This window comes from Micromys minutus (genome assembly GCF_963924665.1).
Source record: "Micromys minutus genome assembly, chromosome: 26".
NCBI lineage: Eukaryota > Metazoa > Chordata > Mammalia > Rodentia > Muridae > Micromys > Micromys minutus.
Window position 1 is genome coordinate 22,765,624 of NC_137961.1, and position 24,820 is coordinate 22,790,443.

Sequence of the window (24,820 nt, forward strand, 5' to 3'; positions counted from 1 at the left end):
GTGACGATAAAACAAACAAACAAACAAACAAAAAACCTGTCAATAATGATCAGCAGTTATGACTTACTATGTTGTGAAGATTATATTTATTTAGGCATATGAATGATTTGCCTCTATGTATGCCTCTGGCTCATGTAACAGTTTAATATAATTATTAATATAGTCACTTAGGGAATGAGGGTTACCATAAATGCTTAAAGAGTAAGACTTAACTCTCTTTAGAAATTTGGAATAAAATAAGACAAAAAGTACTGTTTCATTCTGATAATATTTTGCTTACCTGTTGGAAGGAATCTTCAAATAATGTCTGTCGGGACACATTGATCTTTACATGACTGGGTAGTGCATTAGACTAAAAACAAAAACATCGTATCATGTGAGCCACGGCATATGTATTATATAGTGATAAGACTAGTGATTATAAATGAGATTTATTTACCACTGTAGTACCTGGCACAAGTAACGGAAGTGAGCGAGCTTCCATCTAAAGCTGCGTTCATAAGCGATCTGTGGACCACCTTTAGTTCTGAAGAGAAACAAAACAAATACACCTGTAATGCTCAGTATAGATCAGAGTGCACGAGATCATCACATGACTAAGCAAAGTTACTGATCGCAAAAAGTACAGGTCTATTTGCCAGGACAATTGTGGCCTGAGGCACGAAGGTTGTCACAGCAGCGGTACATGTGTACAGAGGGGGACCACAATTTGGGATAAGTTTATTAATAAGCCTTTAGTTACTAAAGTCCTGAGGTCTACTGCAGACTCCTTAAAAGAACCTTTGCATATACTTAAAGCTGAGGAAGTCAGAGATTCTAGATAAGGGAAACTTGGGGGTGGGGGTGGGGGTCTGTCCCTCGTTTTAAACCTGATCTGTACAAAAAGAAGGCAAAACTAAGTTCCTTAGAACCAGTTACATGCAGATTATGTGACGTAACTGGACAGTGAGACAAGAGGCAGATAGAAGACGCAGCTCAGAATGCTTCTGTACAGAAAGTCTTTAACAGACGGGAATAAAGCACTTTCGTGCCAGAGTAAACACAAAACTATGTCATCTGTTGTCACATTCAGGGGAGTTCATTCATCCAAGAATATTTACTTAGCAGGGGCCTGACATTCCTCTAAACAATGAAAGCATTATTTGCTAATAACATGGGAAAAGTGGCAGTTTTATGTAACATAAACCAATGAACAAGTAAACTATATTTTGTTCATTTTAAGAGAATAAATGGCTTATCATTTCTTACAGGGAAAAACAGGGGCCTTATTATAAGAAAAAAATAAATAGGAAAAAAAATCTCTTTCAAGGGTTATTGGAAGATAAAAATGAGTTAACATATCTAAAATGCATCTAAATATTACACACATGATACTGTTGTTATATAAAATTATACATAATTATAAATAATGTATAATTTTATATATTTTTTAAATTAAGGAATAATATACCACAGATCAATTCTGGAATAATATATAGCAAAAAGAGTTGTAATTGGGTATTACCTGTGTGTATTTTCTTGAACGAAAAATAACTTGTTTCTAAATCTGGGCTACATTCAAGACTAAACCTGTCTTCACTAAATAACAGTTTTGTTTTGTTTTAATTAAACAACTTTATTTTTAAAAAACAGAGATAAATGTATAGATTTTAAAAGCATTTTTGCATAAAACTATGTGAATATATTTTTGTCAGTACTTGACTTTTTTTAAAAGTTTAGTATGCATTGAAATCTTACTATTTACAATGATTATAAAGTACATATAAAACAAAACATAACATGGAAAAAGTCAGTGTTTTCTTGGTGTGCAAAGATTAAACATAATGATTTTTAAATACCAAGGGCTGCCACAATTATCAGTTTTGAAGTTCAGATTTCCACTTACACTGATGATTTCCCATTGCGAGGATCTTTAAATGTTGTTGTTCTCGTGTTATGATCAACAAAGTACCTGACACCTTCCCGAGTATACCGAATTTCCCAGCCTTCTGGCAGGGGCTCTTCGTTTGGTAAGCTTAAAGAAAAAAACCACAATCCTAAGGTGAGTATGTTTTAATACTTACAGCCCACTGGTTCTATCCATACCTCTCTCCTGCATGATGACTTAAGACTGTAATAGACACATACCCTTGAGTTCTTGGATCTTCCCACTGGGTTGTTTTTGTATTATGATTCACAAAGTAAACTCTGTCTGTTGAATCCACTCGTTTTTCTAAAACAAAGGTATGACATTTAGTAACAATTCGATACCTATATCTCATATCTATTTTTATCAATGTCATATCTGCTTACCCCAGCCTGGTGGTAAGGGTCCATATGGGTCATTTTCTGCAGCTAACATTGAAGCCTGGTTGAAAAAGTGGTTGGGGACAGAAAGATAACATTTTTAGCCAGAAATATATTAATATACTGAACATATATTAGTTTTTTTTTAAATGACAGATATAAAATAGCAATTTCAAAAAATAAAGTTCCAAAAATATTATGAAGTAAAAGCAGGTATCAGTTAAAATAACTATTAATGATTTATGATAAATGATTTTGAAATAATGTGCTAATATTTAATTTCTTAGTCCTTCTTATGAGTAAAAGGAGATGGGTGAGGAGTATATACAAAATTATGCCATTTAAATGAGACAATATTATATGCCCAAAAATATACCTATTCTACAAAATAATTATCCAATGGTAATGAGTATACACCTTGATGAATATCTGAGATTACTGTCACAGACAGTGCTAACTAAACTCATTATCCATCTTTATCTTGCTTCTCTTGATAATCAAACCACTAGTTTTGCTTGGGGGACCAATGTGCCCACGTGGATTAGTGCACTGAATCTGGATTAGTAACATATAAAGTAATCAATTCTGGCCAATGAGGTAGAAGCAGAAGGTCCTGAGACTATCCTTTGCTAATAAGCAAATGTGCAGCAGCTTGCTAAGTACAGGGCTTTCTACAGGAAAGCTCTCCCCTTCCCTTTCATGACAGAGACTCTGGAAACCAGACCAAGGGCAGCAGCTCTTCAAGTTCAAAATTGCTGGGAAGATTCATGACAACAGCGGGTGCAGGAGAGACCCAGGTAAGAGGACTCCCTAAAAGAGAATTCAGCTGCCTGATGGCACTGTTAACCAGAGAATGATTAGTTCTTGTCCGAGCCTTGGGATTCTCCTGGTAACTAAACTTGCATTCACTTAAGAGGATAGCAGCAAGTATTTTGACACATACCCAATACCTAATTTTGTCTTGTTTTGCCAAATTTTCCTGCACACAGTGTCCTACACAGAAACATAACAAATTTCATAGTACAAGCTTTCTTATTTGCTATATACAGGATGACCATCCAAATCCAAAATCTAAAATACTCCAAAGCCCCAAAACTTCAGGAATACTTATTTATTTATACATACTAGAATACTTAAAATAATCAAAATAAAATGAAGCAAACAAACAAACCCTTGAAACGTAGTCTACATGTTTTAGAAAGCCAAAGAAAGAAAAAGATGACATTACGCCTTGTAATTTAATTACCGAATAGAGGTATCGTTGGTTGAATTGTTGCATAGCTCCCTGCAATTGATTCCGCTGAGACTGCCACTGTTCAAAATTTCGAACAGATTCCATGGTAGGCCGCTGCCAGGTCGTGGTTCTGGTATTATGATCCACATAGTAAACTCTTCCACGGTCATCAACTCTTCTTTCCCAGCTACAACAGATAAGCAATAAGAATGAAGTAATGAGTAATCTCCTTATAACCAAAACATACAGACTTTTATTTATTTTCTGTTGGCATTACTAGGGCTGGAACCCAGGCCATTGAGTCACTTCAGCAAGTTCTCTACCTGTTTAGCTGCATCCACTCTGGTTTCTGAGAAAGGGTGAGGCTATACAGACCACAGTAGTCTTGTGCTCTCCATGGGCCCAAATGGCTTTCAACTCACAGTTCTCCTGCCTATCCCTCCCAAGTGCTAGGATTACAGAGTATGCCATCAATTCTGGTTACCTTTTATTGTTAATCACAGCATACGAATCTATGAAGCGTTCACCTTTTCTAAACAACCTTGCCCTTCTATCACAGACAGTGATAGAATTTTGTTTCTTCTTGAGAAACAGCTTTCCGACGTGGCCACACAAGAAACATATACCCCATTTCAGGTTCATTTCCCAGAGACCTTCAAAGGCCTTATACAGTGCCAAACCGGTGAGCTGCTGGCCCCAGTGTACCGCCTATGTCATTCTTCCATGCTGTTCTTGTCATTTCAGAAGACCTAGTGCCCTGTTCTGTATCTCTTATCAACAAAAATTCTACTCAGGCTCCACTTTCTGCCCATTGCTCTTAATTCTGCAACACCTGAGATCTATTAAGCCAGTTTTTGACATTATCTTTATATTGTGACTATCTAAGAATCTTTTCTGGAACCAATTTGAAATTCTTCCAAACTTATTAAAAAATAATGGGGTTCAACAAAAAAGTGTGATTCTCAATAAATAATTATGTACATTATTATATTTCATGAGATTTAAGTTATGTAAGAGGAATTAGGCTGGTCCAAAGTTAAGATCTACAAACTTTGTTACCCGTAAGCTGATATCCATCATATGAAAAATTATTAAGTAGTTTTAAATAAGCAAAAAACATACTCAATAAAGTTCCTGCTATTACACCATCCCAGGGTCAATGATAAACTGATTCCTTTGCTTGTTAAAATAACTTTTACACGCTGCATTGTCAGCTAGTTGAGTTATACTATTGAACTCAACTCAAACACTCTCCCTATGCTTGGAATACGTTTTCTTCAGCCTCTGACACTCGAGTGTCTGGCTCTTCAGATCACTGTGAAAACTAATGTTTAACGAAGGCTCAGCAATTGTTTTTATGGTACTGAGAACTTACTCACTGGAAAACATAGATATGACGTTTCAATACAGCATATTCTAAGACTCATTTTAAATAAGCAGGTTCACTATGACAGTCAGGCATTTAGTCTATAGATTGAGAATCATAATATAAAATTTATTTCATGATAGTATATCAAATACACTTAAAATGTACACACAATAAAAATATAACTAAAGACACATAAGAATGCTGCATTACCCTGGAGGCAAAGGTTGTGGTCTTTCCCATGTAGTAGTTCGAGTATTATGATCCACATAATAGGTTCTCCCATGAGGATCTTTTCTCTGTTCCCACCTGCAATAAAAGCATACAAAATAGAAATAAAAACCAAAAGAACAGGAAATCTGAAAATGTTCTAGAATCGGGAACATTAGAAGCAGGCTTTACTTCACAAGGCCACATATGCATAATATAAACATGCACACATACACACATAAAAACTATATATATAAGTATTTTGATTTGATAATTACTGCTAATTTATAGCAGAGCTCAAAGCCCTCAGAATAAGTGACTGTGCCTGCTCAGCTGTGTATAATAGACACTCCTATCATCCACCACCCCTTGTTAAGGCTCAGGGAACATTATAGAAGAGGGCATGAGAGAATGTAGATTCAGAGACTGGGAGGAGAGCTGTGAAAAGCTGTCCTCTGAACATGGCTTCGCTGTTGCGTTTAAACTCAAGTGGCAAAGCTACCCACTTTCTAGCTGCATAAGATCAAGCCAGTTAAGACTTTAACTCAGAATGCAAAAAAGTTTCCAAGGTCACAGCCCCAGCTGGGGAGCTACTAACAATTGATAGTAAACTGAGAGTCACCTGTTGGGGGCACAAAAGCTACTGGGTTCCCCCTGCCCCAATATATGCACCAATGTGCTTGTAAGCAGCAGTAACTGAGCTCAGCGGAGTAACAGGGGAAAAAAAGACATGAAGTTAGGAGCGAGTTGTATTGCAGGAATAGGGATAACTAGGAATAGGGAGGGATAGGAGGTGATCAAGATACATTATATGCATGCATAAAATTTTTGAAGAATAAATTAAAAATCCTCATGCTTTTATATTTCTCCTTCATTTTCAATTTTAAAATAAAACAAATTGAAAGCATAAAGAGGAATCCAATTTAATTCGATTCTCAGAGGAACCTTCCATTACTGAACTACTGTTGTTCACCTGACTTCACGTACTCAGATTGCACATACTGGTTCTTTTCTAAGGTTAGGCTGTACCCATACACATATACTTAAAAACACCACAAACAAATTCATTCAGTCACTTACTTGTCACACCTAAGAAAACTAAGTCATAGAATGTCCAATTAAACTAAGTCATAGAATGTCCCATGAACAATTAAAATCCCCAGGTTTACATTTATAACAAAATCATACAAATTATTAAACCTCCCTGTTAAAATTTTCATGGCATACAGTACTATACCAACATTTATGCTATCCTGTACTTCAAAAAATAATTCCTCTCAGAGCATATCACTTAAGTGATACAAACTTTCAAAATACATTTTTTATTCTTTTAAAGCTAGCTTTGATTTTGATCAGAGTAATACACACTTTCAGTTTGTAGCAGCTTCACAGTAGGTAGCTGGATTCCTGCCTGTGGGTCACACAGCTCAGACAGCACCTGTCCCCATCACTTCATGTTTGCACCCCATGGTTATCCTTCCAAACCACCTGTTCAGCTCTGCTGCTTACCTGTTTTCTTACTAACACACTCACCTTCCTAGTTCTTACTTCATTTCAAGTAAAATATGTTGACTTCTGACTGTGAAAGGTGAAGCCACAGGCCTCGTTTCTGAACCCTAAAAACTCTTAACAGTCTTTTCCCAACAACTCACTTCGACTGTTCTAAATTCAACTGCAGGTGGCTACTGAGCTCTGGGTTATATATAAGTCCCTTCAGCACTGAAAATACATCTGCCTCCAGATTCTACTATTGATTCTGACAAGTCTCTTGTCATTATCATTAATAGAAATTTAGAGGGCATTGATTTGCCCTCTAAAAAATCTCTAGGGGATAGAGAGATGGATCAACAGTTAAAGAATTTTTTTTTTTTAATTTAACCTTCTCTTTATTAGAAAGAGCCAGGACTCTTCTCCCCCATTACTTACTTCTTCTTCTCTCTTACAACTTTATTTTTTTTAAAAAGAGGAATACATATACAGATTTTTAAAGGCATTTTGGCATAACACTATATGAATATATTTTTGTCAGTACTTAATTCTTTTAGAGGTTTGATAGCAAGCATTGAAATCCCACTAGTTACCATAAGCATGAAGTACATGTAGGACAGTACTTTATGGAAACAGTTTTCTTGGTGAGTATAGATTAAGCATAATGATCTTTGAATACCTTCTCAGAGTGTGGTACACCTGGACCTTAAATCACTAATAATCCAAGAGCTAAAGGAACTTATTAAAGACCTGGGTTTGATCTCAGGGCCCACACTCTAGTTCTTCACGGGTACTGCATCCATGTAACACAGATACACACGCAAGCAAGACAGTCATGCACATAAAACAAAGATAAATCTTAAAAAACAAAACGAAACAAAAAACCTCCAACTTGAGATCTGTATTTTTAGTGGGGACAGGAGGACATGCGATAGAATAAAACACTTCCAGTGAGTGATTTAAAAACAGGTCTCTCCACTTACTCTCAGCTTTGGTCTTTTCGCTACAGAAAAATATGCCTATCATATTTGTTGGTTTTATTTTCATTTTATTATGGATCTCTTCTTTTTTTTCCTGTTACTTTGTTTATTAGACTCTGATGTTTCACTTGATTTGTATGTTACACGTGATCTTTTTACTTTAGTTACTGGTAAATTTCTTTACCTTTATCAATTAAAGCTTCCACTAAGCTACTTTTCCAGGCCATAAATTTATTGAGCATCTTCTGCTTAGTGCCTGGCAATGGATGTGACACCTACCCTCTAATAATATTTAAATAGTCTTTTTCTTTAGGCAAAATTTTTAAAATAATTTTTAAATTGATTATTGTTATTATATTACCTTGTGTGTATGTGCACACATGTATGAAAGTCACTGCATACATATGGAAGTCAGACCAATTTGTGGGAGTTTGTTCTCTTCTACCACCACATGAGTCCCCAGGCTGCCGGGCTTGGTGGCAGTTATCTCTTAAGTCCTGGTGTAGCATCTTCTACTCTGACTGTTTTTTCTCTTTTCACATTACAAGGTTCTGTAGATATTTAATGAGTAGGATTCCAAAACAGGGCTCATGGGTTACAGGATTAACGAAGGTTGATAGAAACCGCATTATAGCTTTGTTAATAAACATAGTATTTACAGTCTTTGTGGTAGGCAGGGACGGGGTGTCTTGAATAGAAGTCATTTCCAATTTCCTGGGTAGAAAGGGAAAGTCCTAGTTCCCAGAATAGGGTTTCTCTGAAGAAGACAGGAAGCATGTCTGAAACTTTCTAACTTTACTCATTAGCCTCACAAGGTTCTTATCTATATTGACAGGAAATAAAACACTCCACACACCTGGCATTGCCAGAATAGAAATCACAACACAGAGCAGAAGACCTAGCTCCAGGGAGGAAAATTAGAGACTTGCTTATTTTAACTTGTTTCTCTTTTCCTGTTGCAGTACTGGAATGTAACCTAAGTGCACTACCACTGAACTATGTATAGCCCCAACCCCTCTAAAATTTTATATTTTGAGACAGAATGTAATTGGCCAGACAGGTCACAACTTCCAGTCTTTCTACCTTAGCTTTCCAAGTAGAATGGGACTAGCAAGCCTGTGCCACCAAACCCAGCTTTAAACTGACTTGTCATCTTCACACAGGCCATGGAGGAACTGTCTGCTGAGCTCTCTCACACACAGTCCTGAAGTCAGTTCTACTGGGGTGTTAGTCTGGCACATTTAAGGGTCAGCCCCGACAAACAGCTTCCATGCCAGTTCACAGTACACTAAGGTGAAGCACCTATCATGTTTTATCTCTGATCATCAGACATCTCAAGAGGACATATGTGTAGTTTTAAACCACCTAATTTTGTATAAATACTTGAGATCTACATCCAGCTAGAGACCACTTCTGTAAAATATGCTTTACTTTCTACTGCCTTAACTTTGGATCACTTTGTGTAGAGTTGACCTGTGCATAGGTTTGGGAAATCTGACCTCAAACACAACATGAGGAGTGAACTACCAAAGTTTGGAGACAGAAAACAAAGCTTTCTGAAGGAGACAGAGAGGGCAGTGTCTTCACAAAATACAAGAGGACTGTGCAGAAGGCAGCAAACCAAGTTCAGAGCAAGTTCTCCCTACACGTAAAGGACAATAACCAAAACCATAAGATCTACTAGGGAAGCACATGCAGAGAGACCACAGTCTGAAACCACAATTACAGTGCTGAAACCAGATGGGCCAGTAAAAAGCACTGAGAGAAAAGCAGCTTGAAAAGCAAGAAAAGTCAGAACATGATTCGGACATGAGCAATCAAGCAACTAAGATAAATCTGCAAAGGCCACACGTCAACATTCTGATTACTGTAGGCTGTATTAAACAGTGCTGTGCTGATCTGAGCGAGAATGGCCCCCACAGGCTCCCATACGTGAATGCTTGGTTTCCAGTGACCTGTTTAGGAATGACTAGGAGGCGTGGCCTTGTTGGAGAAGGTCAGGCTCAGGTTCATTCCTTTTCTGTCCATTGCTTGTGTATCAGATGTGAGCTCTCAGCTATTACTCCAGGACTATGTCTGCCTATTGCCATCCTCCCCAATACAATGGCCACAGATCAATCCTCTGAAACGGTAAGGAAGCCCCCAATCGAATGCTTTCTTTTATAAGCTGCCTTGGTCATGGTGTCTGTTCACAACAATAGAATAGTTACACTAAGGCAAGTATCATATTTTTGTCCCAGCACTTTCAAACTACATTGTACATACATGGAATCAAGTCTAAGCTTGTCCCTTGAAGGTAGACAAAATGAATGAATAATTAATAACTATAGGTATCATCAGTAACAAAAATATGTGAGGAGTAAGCTATATTTAAATAAAGATGAAGAATCATTTTTTTAAAAAGAAGATCATTGGGAATTAAAATATTCATACAAAGAAACTTAAAAGAGACTAGGAAAACCTAAGATTGGAAACATCCGGGCTTGTAAGAGAGTCTTTAGGAGACAGTCACCTGCATTCACTAGTACTGGGAATGGAGGGTTAGCTACTGTCTATCAGGGATGCAGATCACACAGAGAGCTGCAGTTATGACAAGTGTCTCATGGTCACTACTGTAGAAAATAAAAAAGAAATCAAAGGCCTTGAAACTCACATCAGGTTTGTTCATTCCATACAACATGTATTTCCACCAGATAAGTGATTAACTTTAAAAGGTAGTCTCACTGGAGCAAATACACTGTTTGAAATGTTACCACTTGGAGTTAAATTTTATGATTTTTAAATTATTTGTAATGTGTAATATGTGCGTGGTAGTGTGTGGGTGTGTGGGTGTGTGGGTGTGTATACACATGAGTGCCAGTGCCCACAGAGGTCAGAGGCATGGCATCCTGAAGGTGAATGTCTAACCTGTGTCTGCACTCAGGAATGAGATCTGCAACACATTGTACATTTAACTGCTGAACCACCTCTCCAGGCTCTACCCTGTTTTGTCTTTTAAAGAAACATTCCAGAATGTTTTGAAGAAACATTTTGTCTTTTAAAGAAACCCAATAGTCATACTTCATCAGAAAATTTTTGCTTAAATGAAAGTCAAACATTAAAACATTTTCTTGACATACCCTGATGGCAAAGATTCCGTGTTGCTGTTTCCAGATGGTGGCTGCAGAGACTCTACACGCCCTTCTGGCTGCCTTACTTTGTCAAAACCAGAATTATTTCTAGAATCAGAGTCAGGGTCTAGGACGCTCCGAGCTTCTGGTCCCACTTCTGCCCTGGCAGAGGGAATACATTCACTGTGTTCTGAGGATGCTGGGGGTTCTTGTACAGGAGGCTCTTGGATGGTGGCGCTAGTGCAATTGGAAGTCGCGGTGGTGTCTTCAGATGGTAGTGAAGTACCCATGGCTGGAGTATTATCAGCTAGGACAGATGATGATTCTCCATTAACTACAAGGGAAAAGATCAAAATGACCCAAGACTCAGTTATCTAATTAATTTACTATATTTCTTCAATACCCAAACTGAGGAATGTACCAAATATTCAAAAACATAAAACAAGAGATATCTTTAAAATCAATTTTTAGGAAAAAAGTAAATATATAATAAAAATTTTAGGAATTTTTTTAAAAAGTTGGTAAATAAAAATTTAAGTATATTTACTAATAACATTAGCTCCAGGAAAGAGACACCAACATTAGAAAAATTAATGTTTTCCCTCCAAATTATCAACTTTAAATCTCCTTATGTGTAACTGGTAGCTAGTTTCAAAGCAAAACAAACAAAAACTCCTTCATTATTTTGTCCAGTCATGATGATTGCATTAATTCTTAGTACCACCGGAGACTAAAAATAAAAATAAAAATAATTCCAACAGTCCATTCTAAACTTTTTTCTTAAACTTGACGTCCTCTGGCACTGGCCACCTGAGTTGCTGGGAATGCGAGCACACAACCAAGCCCAGCTTCCATTCCACTCACACAAGAAATAACCACTCCTGAGACGTCCCGACAGTCAGCACAGTTGTGAGAGCTGCATGTTTGTGGGGCTACAGAAGGTACACTTATATTGGCCAGACAGTATATGACCTTGCTACTTGATAAAACAAAAGTTTCTACACTTCCCTAGAAACTTAGAGGAAATGTCTCCGTATTGTTTTCCTGAATGTCTACCTAAAGATGTTCTAGTGCCATGGAGTGTCCCTGAAACAATCATGGACTCCATCCATGAGGTGGATTGACTGTGGCTACCTGAACCTTATTTTCTCAGACTGGTGGCTTGGGTGACAAGCTTTGAGAGAACGGGCAGTCATCAAGATTTTGCAGGGGAGCTAGGGCACGAGTGGGTTTACAGGATTGTTAGTCACCATGCATGCTGTATGGAACCCTCTCCCAAACCGTTGCCATATCGTCCAAGTGGATTCACAAATGGCTCGGAAAACCCAAATATGCTGCAGGGTCAACCAAGTCCTGGGAGTGCACAGAGGAAATTTCGCTACTGTGAATTTCTGCTTAGTGGGGTTTTGCATCTGGCACCCTCTCCTAGGGTAGCTGAGAACTTCAGTGGCTTCAGTCTGAAACTACTGCACTGTCACCTGATGAACAACCTAAAAGTAAGATGCTTACAGTGACTCAGCTTTTTTTTTTTTTTTAATTTATAAGGGATTGTCAGGAAATCTGAACTTTAGACATATTACCCAATGACTTTATGATTAGGAAAGTATAGAGAACTACAGCAAGGTCTGTAAAGAATAACAACATTATACGAGTAAAATCAGACATATACAGAACTTAAATCACAACCAGTCAGGATATATTAAGCAAATGAATGAAACTTTAAATAAACAATCAAGAGTTGAAATGGAAAGTCAATGAGAAAATATTTTCCTCAAGCACAAGGAGTGAACAGGGTTTGAAAAAACTTTAAAAACTCTTTTATAAGCTTTATAAATAATTCTTGCATTATTTGGCTATTATATTCCAAAGAGCTTTCCAACCCACACAAAACATTATCCCAAAAACCAGACATAGCCCATCATGATGCATAATCAAAGCTAATTCAATATTAGCAAAATGTTAGGAACTATAAATTGAGCAAAGGATAAAAGCAATATGATTATTTTTAATATTACCTAAGAAGTATTCAATAAAATACTAACGAACAAAGTAAGGATAATCATAATCACTAATACAACTCAATATTGCTGATTATATTTGACAGTTAAGCTGGAAAGTCAAAAACACTGAAAAGAGTAAAACTTTTATGTAAAGGAGATTATTTAGAACACACACTAAATAACCAGAAATAAGAACTAATAAATTAAACATAATTATAACATACTGGCAGATGAAAAGCCAAGATCAGACTGAAGTTCTATAAAAAAACAAAATACTAAGAGTTTGTGGTTTTTGCTTTTGTTGTTGGTTTGCTTGTTTTTACTCCAGGCAGGTCTGGAAAGTGTAATCCCACCAAGTGTTTGGGATCATAAGCATGTACCGTCATGGTATATACTAAGGTTTTATAGAGAATGACTTCGGTATAGATAAAAGTGTCTTTAGGTGAGAAGGCTGGACTATGTGACTGCTTAAATAGAGATGCTTGTTAAGAATGAAGAACAACAATTCTCATTGCTTGTTAGTGGAAATGCCCAGCACAGCTAAGATACAAGATGACTGAGCTGCTTTCTATCAAACTATTGTACAGTCTCCTGACCTCACTCAACCCGAATGAGTTCGAAGCTTATGACCATACTGAAAGCCTGAACAAAACGTGGACTGAATTTTTATTCCTAATTTCTCACAACTCAAGAGACTCAAGTGCAGGACTGAAATAACAATGTGCATTTCTCAGAACCCACATCTAGTATGACACAAGAAATGAAGTATAATTAAATTATACATTTCTGCCCAGTGTTTCTATCTGATACTGTTTTCAAAATGATAGTTTCATTATCACTCTTCTTCATTATTAAATTAGTTTGATATATGTGTGTGTGTATGTGTGTGCGCGCGCATATGTGTATGAACATTTTGGCCATAACCATTTATTTATAATGGTTTGTTGATATAACAAATATACCATATATAGGATGTCACTAGAAAACTCTAGATACAGTAGGAAGAGTAGATATATGAGAACTTTATAGTATCTAGCTAAGTTGTTCAGACTCTCAAGGTCTGGAATGAAGAGGGCCTCCTTATCCAAGTAGCTAGGTCTCCAGAGATGTGATACCTGACTCCAGTTTGATTTGGCTTTATAAATATATCTTTAATCACTTTTATCCACTAAGATTTTGGGGTTACAATCCTTTCAAATAAAGTAGAAAAGAGGTAGAAATATTAATATATTTGAATTCCACTTGCGACTTTGTTCTGGTTTGAGTACTTATATATAACTTTTTTTTTCCAGAGAGAAGTAATGAGGCCGTTAGAACTGCTGCCTTTAGAAGGACTGAGGTAGTTCGCACAGGACACCAAGTCAGTTCCTAAGGGTTAGGTAGCTATTACAAACATTTTATCTTATCTCCAGTTCTTCTGACTTCCTGTCCCACTGTGTAATCTCTCTGTCTTCCATATATAGTCCAGCTGATAACATCCAAAATGATGTCCTCACCACAGGTCCAAAGGAACTGAATGATTGTCAACTCCTGAACTAAAAAGTATTGAATTAAAGTTGTATACTAAATCTCTTTAATCATTCTTTTCTTTCTTTCTCCCCAAAGCCCCTTGACAGGGTATCAAGTACGTAGCCTTGCTAGCCTGGAATTTACTATATAGTAAAGGCAGGCCTTGAACTCACAGGGGCAGCCTGCTTCTGGCTCCTGAGTTCTAGAATTGAAATCTCTCTTCTTTTAATAAGTTATATAGTCTTGACTATTTTGCTATTTAAACATAAATAGATCATGATACCATTTTACTACTTTTAAAAGCAAAGTATTTTTTTAAATGAAAAGTATTTGTTTTCCTGTGCAATTTCCTTACAGGTTGAGTCATTTTAGAATGGATATGACTATAAAGAGAAGACTGTGAGGCAGCCCTGTAGGAATGACTCAGCTCTGTATCTGATTCCAGCGGCAGTTAGATGAGCCACATTTCTGAAGAAATTAAGTACTCAAGCACAAAGCAAGTAGGGTGAACTGCTTACAGTGGCAAGTGCTGAGCCTGTATCAGTGCTTTCCTGACTGGTAACTTACTGTAGTCCCAGTACACAGGACTTCGCATACATTGCTCCCAAGTTTTCCCAGTCCTTATAATTCTCAATAAGTTAAAAGTATAACACAGCTACAGAACCCACTTGTCTGACCCATATCACACTTACCTTTTATTAATAATTATACATGAGAAAAAGTCACCTCATACTAGGGAGCATTAAAGTAGAAAAAAGTACAGTATTTTTCTTAAATACCACTTCTCAAGAAGTATGATAGATATTTATGATCTATCTCATTTAACCTTTACACGTTATAAGGCAATTAAAAATGTCAGTCCTCTTTTGTAGAGAGGTGCTAACTTTGATGATGAGTCTACTCTTTTCAGTCTAGTCTTCCCTGCCTCATTGTCTCAATGCAGTCCATAATAAACATTTATGTCACCTAAGCTCCTCAAATGACTCTTAAGAGGGAGAAAAAAACTTCATGTTCAATACTACCTCTGGTGAGAATTTATCATTTCTCTGGACTCCTTAGTATTGGCGCACATCCATTATCTAAAACCCATGGAGACAACATATTCCAGAATTCATGGTTTGGAATTTAGAACAGTTATATGGCATAAGTATTATATACCACATCAATACCTGAACAAGATAGAAGCCAATCATGGTGGGAAGTACAAATAGCCTCCTACAAGTTCTATAATATTCCTACCAAATGAATTTACAAAACACACACACACACACACACACACACACACACACACACACACACACACACACACACACATCTTTAGTGATTTCAGAAGCTTTGCAGTACAGGTATAGTAGTTTTCTTTCCATAGTGAAACGGAGTATACGTCTAGGTAACGTCCTGGAGGACGGAGGTTACTGATCTCATAGCTGAAGAGCTTCAACAGTACGCACCAGCATCAGCTAGATCCTGCAGACCTGCTGGTGAACGGGAGAGCATATGGAGCTCTACATTCATTATCACAGTTCCAATAACAGACACTGATGTCAAGAGGCCTAATTGAAAAGGGGGAATATTAGCAATGAACTTCAACGGTAAAGTGTTTGCTTCTATCTACAGGAACCTGGGACAAAACCCAGCACCCAGCCCCTCAAACGGGGTGGGAGAACACAAGTTGTCATCTTCATCTTAAAGGAACAGACAATGCCCATTTCTTGAAAAGATATCTGAATTAATCCTACTAGTAAGGAATAAGCAATCAAAGACATCAACTAAGTGGTTGCTGCCAACACAAAAGGTTCCGGAAGTCCTTTAAAGAAGATACAATGAGTGTAGCCACAGTGTTTTATAAGAAACTCACAGCAGGTGGAAAGGTTGGAAGAACACTGAGGTCTATCTCAATATAAAAAATAAGCCCATCCTTTTGTCGGACACCCATGTGACTAAATGTGGACAGAAGGTTGTATAAAGCCCACAGGTAGAGCTGGACACTAATTCCTGTCGCCTCTCTCTACGTTAACTCCTCCAGCAGCAAACAATGACTGAGGGCACCTGCGGAAGCACTCAGTAGCTACGGCTGTATGACTAGCAGAGACCGCCACAAAGGCCAGGGCAGTGCTTCTGATGCAACGCCTCATATGCGTGCTTTATTTTCACCCTGATATTGCAGGACTGTGAAAAATGAACATATCTTCAATGGAGAGAGTATCTAAAATATTCAACAAGCTATAAAGTATACAGAAGAGATTCTACAGTGCTAACTGACAAAGGTTAATTCTTTCCTGTTTCCTCATAAACATCTGAATATGCCCAAAGTTAAAACACACAGTCACTAAAGGGAGTGAACACTTTGACTAGCCTCCTCAAACAGCTAAATGTTTCAAAAGGAAGAGCGATTGACAGTGAATTGTCCTTTCTGAAGTGCCCAGTCCACATGTTTATCATCCGATTCCTTGCATGAATAAGGAACTGACATCTAATTACTGCAAGAAATGATGCAACTTGTCCAACTCCGAATCCACCAACGGCCACATAAAAAAAACTTGTCCAGTTTGGTAATATGTGAGGGAACAGGTTTGGACTTTTTGTTATTTTACTTTTATATCCATTTGGAAAAGTTCATAAGGAAATAATGTAAATGTAAATTTTAAAAGATTCTTATTTTGCTGTTTTTTCTGGTTTTGATATAAAGTAGGATATACATGTTGATATAAAAACTATTGTTCTCCCAGTATCTACTTCTTCAGACCATATGTTTAAGACTGCAATTTCTAATTTTTAAATTGGCCCAAAGTGTTCTGAATGTGTTATTTTGTCTAGCTATAGGATGAGTTTTTAAAAATATTGATTCCTCAAGAATTACATACTGTGTGTGTTGATCCCATCTGCCCCACTCTTCCCTCTTTATAGTCCCTGCAGCATCTTTGTAAAACTAACCTACTGAGTGTAGTTTGTCTTTCGAATATGGTCACAGGTGTGTACACTTGAAGAAAACTGACTCTCCAGATGCCACCAACTGTCAATAATTGTTTACAGGCAGGAGCTCTCCTTTCACAAGATGGATTTTCTTGGCTTTTACTATCATGTTATATCATTCTTTTTTATGAAAGATAAGCAACAAATTCACTGTTGTATCTGCCTTCTTGGATAGTTTTCCTGAGATACTTTTTCTACAGTGGTGTATTTCTCCCTTTGGGGAAATAGAAAACTTTCTGATATCGATATCAAATTACAGCACACACTTCTAAAATGTTAGCTACTGAGGGACAATTCATATGCTGCAGACAAGTTAAAGAAACCATTAATACAAAAACAGGTTGATCAATGGAATAGAATTGAAGATCCACAAATGAAACTACACAGTTGATTTTTGACACAGAAACAAAGAACATACAGTGGAAAAAGGACAGCATCTTCAACAATGGTGCCGATCTAACTGACAGTCTGCATGAAGAAGAATGCAAAGTGATCTCTACTCAACATCTTGCACAGAGCTCTAGTCCAAGTGGATCAAGAACCTCAACATAAAACCAGATACACCAAGCCTAATAAAAGGGAAAGTGGGAAAGAGCCTTGAATGCATTGGTACAGAAGAAAATTTCTTGAACAGGACACCAATGGTTCAGGCTCTAAGATCAGTAACTGATGAATGGAACCTCATGAAACTTAAAGCTTCTATAAGGCAAAGGACACTGTCAGTAGGACAAACTGCCAGCCTACAGATTCGGGAAAGATCTTCACTAATTCTACATCTGACAAAAGGCTGACATTCAAAATGTATAAAGAATTCAAGAAGTTAGACTTCAAAAAAGCCAAATAGCCCACTTAAAAATAGGGTACAAACCTAAACAAAGAATTCTCAACAGGAATCACGAATGGCTGAGAAGCACGTAAAGAAGTGCTCAACAACCATAAGTCATCATAGAAATGCAAATCAAAACGACCCTGAGATTCCACATTTTAACTTTCACTAACAGTTCAATAAATTCACTCAAGTTCTTTCAAAAACATACTTTATCACTAATTAGATAGTATCTTGTGGCCTAAAACCCAAGAATCTTACATCACGTTAGTACTTGCTTAGTAAAATGTTGTGATTTCTCAACTGTTTTTCTCATAACTTCTTAAGTAATCCAGAAGATTGTAAACTTAGAAAAAACTTCAAGTATCATAATTTTATACTTTATATTATAAAACAAGATTGATAATATAATAAAGAAAATGAAGGCATAAATATGTAATCCTCTTTAATTTTCACTCCAACAATGTGGCAAACAGTCCAGGTTACCTGTGTCACTGGTGGGCTCAGATGGGAGTGGTTTTGGAGCTGGAGTAGCTTTGGGTCTGGCAGCAACCTGAGACAGGGATGACGGTGTGTTCTCTCCATTAACTACATGTGAACAGCATGAGCTGGGAACAACAGTATTGGTTGATACATGGTTATCAATTCCAATAGTACCTTCAACAGCCAACCTTTAAAAAGAAAAAGAAAAAAAGCACCTTACTTCAATTGAGTTAAATACAATAAAACAATATCAGCAGATTTTACATTAAAAAAAAAAAAAAAAACTGACTTTCTAACATTCACGTGGAGTCATTGAGCAGAAAGCAGAGACGCAGCCTGTCCTGCTACATTAAATTATTCCATCTTCAATGTTGAGTGTCCACACTGGCAGACAAAGCCAGGATGCTGAGTGGATAGGCCTTCAAGTACTGTTCCAATCGTGTATTTTAGATTAGAATATTGGGCTATTTTAAATGCTCTGAAAGTTGTTTCAAAGGCTCATGAAATTATATAAAATGTCCACAAACTAATTCTGAACTTGTAAAAATAGTGAAGACAGGTAAGGTCTGAACAAAACTTCCAAGTAATTCTTAAGTATGTCTCACTCCTCGGCCACGCAGAATCAACGAGCTAGAAGTCTATGTGTGAGAAGGTACTTGAATGTTTCCTGGTACCATACAATTCATTTTTAAAAAAAGAAGATGTGCCACTGTAAAGTAAGACAATAACAGTTTTGGTAGTTTTGTTTGTCTTAAGACATGTCTTCCTAGATGGGCCAGGCTAGCTTAGAACTTGATATAAAAGTTGGGTAGCCTCAAACTTGAAGCAATTCTCTTGCCTCTGCCTCTCAAGTGCTGAAATTGCATGTATGAGCAACCATATTCAACACTGATTAGTTTTTAAGTCATTTAAACTCCTTTAAAATCTAAAGTTGTATTTTAAAGAATGTAAACATGTTACACAGTAATACATTTTAAATCTACAAACTGTTACACTGTTTTGGTCATTAATTTTTCTCAGTGTAAATTGTAATCTGGACACTGTTTACTTAAGACAAATAAGCAATTTGAAAAGCATAGTTTCAAAAGCCTTGTTTTTTAAGCAGTACTGTGTGGGTTAGAGAGACGCGTCAACTACTAATGGCTAGGCCTCCAGCCAATAGTCAGTACTGAGACACAGACCCATTTCTCTGCACAGCGTAAGCAAAAGCTCTACCAAGGAATTATCTTCTTGACCTGTTTTCAGCTTTTGTTTTGTTTTTCTGGTTACGTCCCACTGAAGTAACCATACGGCACCACATCTGCTGTTCTCTTGTTTCAGTATCTCAAGTGTCTCAGACTATGGGTGGGCCACAGTATCTAGTTTCTTCCAGTGCTTTGATGAGAAGCACCCAACAGCGATTAAGAATGTATTATTAGTAACTCTGCAGCAGAATCCAATAGCTATACTTTGCCCTATATTGGCATATTTCCTCAGACATAACAAGTCTATTTTCTTTTTTTTTTTTTTTCCTTACTGCTAAGTATATACCACATTTCCATTATTCATTCATCAGTTGATGGACATCTAGGCTAGCTCCATTTGCTCACTTTTGTGACTAGGGTAGCAATGAGCATATGTGTGTAGGTATTCTTGTCATTGGATATAGATAGTACTTTGCATATAATCTCAGTAATGGTACAGCTCAGCGGTTGGCTAGATCTACTTCTAGATTTTTTAATACACCCCCCAGAGTGGCTGGATTAATTTAAACTATCACTAAAATTGTATATTTTTCCTATGTTGCCTACATCCATGCCTACAACATTCATTGTTCTTTCTATTTCTGATGATGGCCATGCTGATCGGTGTTCAACGGATCCTAACATATTTTCAACCAACATTTTCCCAATGGCTATTAATAAAATAAAATGTAAAAAGATAAAAGCAAGGCCTGAGTTGCTCAAGACAAGAAAGAAAAGAGCCTAAGGGAAGGCACCAGAGTCAGATACCCACTTATTCACTTACTCAGGACTTCCACAACAACACTAAACTGGAGGCCGTAATATATGGGCAGAGGACCGGTTCAGACCTGTGTAGGCCCTGTGCATACTGTTCTAGTCTCCATGCGTTCATATGAGCTGTGTTTGTGTTGATTTAGAAAACCTTATTTTCTTGGTGTCCTTCACCCCCTCTAGCTTTTTACATATTCTATGCCTCCTCTTATTTAGGGTTCCTGAGCGGGGGAACTCTCCTGAGCTCTAAGGGGAGTTTTTGGAGACATCCCATTTAAAACTGCCAAGTCTATTTTCTAAGAATTTATTTTTATATTTTTGGACTTTTAACTCCACCATATTTGAATTATACATTCTCATTCCATTTACATATTTCAAAGGAAAGCATCTTTTAAAAATTTTTATTTGTTTATATTCCCGTCCTTGACCCTTTTCCCATTTCCCCCTCCGACAGTTCCTCAGCCCATTCCTCCTCCCCCTTGCCTCCCAGAGGGTGCTCCCCCCACCAGACTTCACCCATGCCTTGGGGCCCTCAAGTCTTAAGAAAGCCTTTTTAAATCATTACAAACTGTGAATGGCAGGGAGCTTTGGAAAGGGCGAGATAGGATCTGTGGCCATAATTGCAGGGCAGTTAGCTTGTGAGATACAAGAGGATGACCAGTCAAGAAGAGCTCTCTCCCACACCACAGTCTTAGTAACCACCACACCGCAGACACTGACTGTGAAAGACATTTTCAGGAAGAAAGGAAGCACTGCCACATTCCACAGCATAAGAGAACACTTGAAACACTATGCTAAGACAAGCATTTCTGTTTACAGAGAATGGCCAAAACAATAATTTTCTTATGTCTTACATCTTAATAAAGCTGCTATTTTAAAGCTTCTTTCCCAGGTACTCAGCAAATAACATCTTTACAGACAAGCTTTTACATTTTTATTGATTTATATATTTCTGGTATTTTTTGATATAGGGACTTTCAATGTAGCCCAGGCTAGACTTTTACCTTTTATGACAAATACTAAATTGAGATTAAAAACTGAAATTCGTAAGTTGGGTGTGCGGTGTACCTGAAATTCTGGCACTTGTGTCGTGGGAGCAGGAGGACCAGAGCTTAGAGGTCGTCCTCAACTGGGAACACTAACCCACCACCACCCAGCAACGCAACCCTACCAATCAAGGAACTGAAGCAGGAGTCATTAATTCGGAGCTAACAAAGAAACAAAGTAAGTTAAGAACAAACTCAAGCTTGGGGATAGTCCAGCATGGAGCACAAAGGGCTGATGGAGCACTCTACCTGGGAGCTGTCCTTATCGACGGATCCCCGTCCTCAGGGAAGGCATCACCATTCTGCTGAATTTCCACTAAACATCAGGAGAGAAAGCAACTCAGTTTCTACATGTCTCTTGTCAAATTTCTCTACTTAAATTAGAAACCCGTCAGCACAGCTTACTGGGTGGTGAGGAGCTGCGGTTTGTTACGGTTTCCTGCTCAATCACTAATCCATCCAGGACGACTGTCAGCTCCCCGGTTTGTACCAGTCCGTTCTTGGTTTCCACGGAAAGTTTCAATTGTTCTTTCACTTTCTCTACTAGAAAAAAGAAAATTCTACTTTAAAAACCTTTGTCACATATCACAAGAACATGCTGTAGATGTACCGCAGGTAAACAGCTGACAGCAGCATGGGAAAGGAATGTCTTGCATTAGCATCTGGAGGCCCTGCAAAATACCGCAGCAGGAATAACTCCATTCACAGTGCTGGAAATTACCAGTTTAAACATGTATCACAAGATAGGGTACATGAACAGATTCATTAGCTCGTTTCGATTATTTTATAGGTACACCCCACACCCAACTTAGGAATTTCAGTTTTTAATTTCAATTTAGTATTTGTCATAAAAGTTAAAAGTCTAGCCTTTTTACCCTGTAAACATAATTTGCCAGTTAATAATTTAGAAAAATAACTCTCTAAAACTCAGTGGTCACTTCATTATACATATGGAGAGTTTTAGCTCTTGTTGTTGTTTGAGGAGATGGGGCCTCTCATGTAGCCCTGGCTGTACTGGAACTCATTCTGTCCACAGCTGGCCTCAAATTCATAGTGATCTGCCTGCCTCTGCCTCCCAAGTGCTGCCCTCATGGGTAGAAATTTACTGACAGACACATGCACAGGGGAAGCTATCTGAAGACGGGGAAAGGACGGCTATCTGAGTGAAGGGAAGTCTCAGAAGAAAACAGCTCTATCTGCCATCATCTTGATCAGATTCTAGCCTTAAGAGAAGTAAGAAGAAAGCCTCCACTTATTGAAGATCTGGGTAGGATGGACAAGACTGATTCTAACTCTCAAGGGCCTGAGACAGGGGGATGAGGATTTGAAAGGACAGTCTGGTACAGAGTAAGACCCTGCCTCCAAACAAAACAGAACAAAATGTAATGAATGCCTAGGGTAAGGTATGTAGGACACTACTGCTGCATTTTATAACTAGTAATATACTAAAAATACACTTATACTAGAAATAGCATATTTATATGTTTATAACATACTGTTTCCATCTAAACACGTTCTTTTCAAGTAGAACAACCAGATACCTAAGTTTATGCAATTTATAAGGGTTTTATCTCAAATTGCATTTGTCTTAGAAGATGGCTGTGTTGTATTTATAACAAGGTAAAGGTGAGAAGGAATATGTTTGGTGGATGTGTACTCATGTGTGGCACAAGTGGGTGCCTCTGTGGGCCCATGCTAAGGCATCCCTTCTCCTTAGGGACCAGCCTCACAACAGTGTAGTACAGAATAAAGTTTATTCAGCGCATGGGGAGGGGACTTGAGAGGGTAGGGGAGAGAGAGAGAGAGAGAGAGAGAGAGAGAGAGAGAGAGAGAGAGAGGGAGGGAGGGAGGGAGGGAGGGAGGGAGAGGGAGAGGGAGAGGGAGGGAGGGAGGGAGGGAGGGAGGGAGGGAGGGAGGGACGGACAGACAGACAGACAGACAGAGAAGAGGAGTAGAGGTTGACCATGAGCATGTGAGAAGAGAGGGGGAAAGGGTATGGGGAGGGGGAAGGGATGAGAGGACAGACAGGGGGCAAGCAGCCCCTTTTATAGTGAGTCAGGCACACCTGGCTATTGTGGAGCAGAGCTTAGACAAATGCTAACAGAGTGCATTAGATAGATAGATACCTTTACATGGAGGTTAGGTGACTGAATATTTATTAAGGGGGGGCATGCTGAGTACAGACTAACTTCAGAACAGAGTTAGAAACAATGATCATGTGCAGCAATAGGGACATAAATAATGATATCCAGGTAAGATACTATACTTGAAAAGCCTACTAATTTCTGTACGAAGACAAATAGCCAGGCCAAAATAAGTCACATAATAGCAGATAATTAAATTAGCATAAACCAGAGGTAACATATTTTCTTCTTTCAAAGTGTTCAAAAAATGTCAAATTTATCAAAAACTTTCAATTATATATGAATTTTCAGAAGAAACTTCCTCTTTTCTTTTGAAGCTAGGGGACAATATTATTAGCATTTAATAGAAAAGCAGCCCAGGGAAAGCATGCTGTAAATCTCAACAGCTGCCCCAGGTAAAAATGGAGGCAAGAAGGGGAAGGACATACTGACTGCATTACCAGCATGGAGGTCTCTGCCTCATGGCATCAGGTAACAACATGGTGGGAAGGAGTTTTAGAGAAAGGACAGGAAAGCCCAAGATATCAGAACAGACCCTTAGGTTCTGACCCGCATCCAAAATAAAGAGAAAGAACAAAAAGCAAAAGCTGTAAAGGAGGGCAGAATCAGCGAACCTCATGGCAACTGCATGTCAGCTTGGAGGGGCTGTGTGGGAAGAGTACTGTATCCTATTAAAGGAGTTCAGTAAAGCAAGCCCATCTTCCTAGAGATGATCCCTTCGTCCTGAGGGGTGGTCCGTTGGCAAGGTGATTGGCAGACCCAACTGATACATCCAGGTCAGAGATTCTAGTAACCAAATAATTTCCTAAATTATTTCTACTCTAACATTTCCACCTCTAAAGGGAAAACCCTAAAATCATCTGAGGACCATATCAGGGATCAAATTCCCTCAAAATTCTGAAGTATTCCATTAAAAAAAAAAATCATAAACTAGAATTCTGGTTTTTAAATCTTCAATAAATCACATAATTTGAGATTTAATAAAATCCAGAAAGCCTTTTTAAAAAATTATAAATCTATGTATATACATGCAAAGTTTTTTATATACTAACAAGAAGCTTAACATTACTATAACCTGAACTATTTTAGAAGCCCCAATGCTAGAAAATTCTCATCATAGAAACCTGGTACTTATAGTATACTGTTATTTTTTTTAAGAGCAGTAGATGAA

The 24,820-nt window shown here is 37.8% G+C and overlaps 1 protein-coding gene across 2 annotated transcripts in view; it reads right to left on the minus strand.

The window, feature by feature from the left end:
* WWP1 (WW domain containing E3 ubiquitin protein ligase 1) overlaps nucleotides 1–24,820 on the minus strand; it is an 84,513-nt gene that overhangs the window by 22,730 nt on the left and 36,963 nt on the right. The window contains exons 7-17 of one of the 2 annotated variants that reach the window (XM_080938614.1): nucleotides 21,911–22,048; nucleotides 21,755–21,821; nucleotides 18,469–18,653; nucleotides 10,684–10,981; nucleotides 5,100–5,195; nucleotides 3,533–3,707; nucleotides 2,293–2,347; nucleotides 2,128–2,212; nucleotides 1,886–2,014; nucleotides 451–526; nucleotides 281–352 (exon numbers count right to left, since the gene is read on the minus strand). In XM_080938614.1, the coding sequence (XP_080794740.1) occupies nucleotides 281–352; nucleotides 451–526; nucleotides 1,886–2,014; nucleotides 2,128–2,212; nucleotides 2,293–2,347; nucleotides 3,533–3,707; nucleotides 5,100–5,195; nucleotides 10,684–10,981; nucleotides 18,469–18,653; nucleotides 21,755–21,821; nucleotides 21,911–22,048 (1,376 nt within the window). Of the gene's footprint in view, nucleotides 1–280; nucleotides 353–450; nucleotides 527–1,885; nucleotides 2,015–2,127; nucleotides 2,213–2,292; nucleotides 2,348–3,532; nucleotides 3,708–5,099; nucleotides 5,196–10,683; nucleotides 11,009–18,468; nucleotides 18,654–21,754; nucleotides 21,822–21,910; nucleotides 22,049–24,820 lie in introns of both variants that reach the window. The other variant, XM_080938613.1, reaches the window with a different exon arrangement.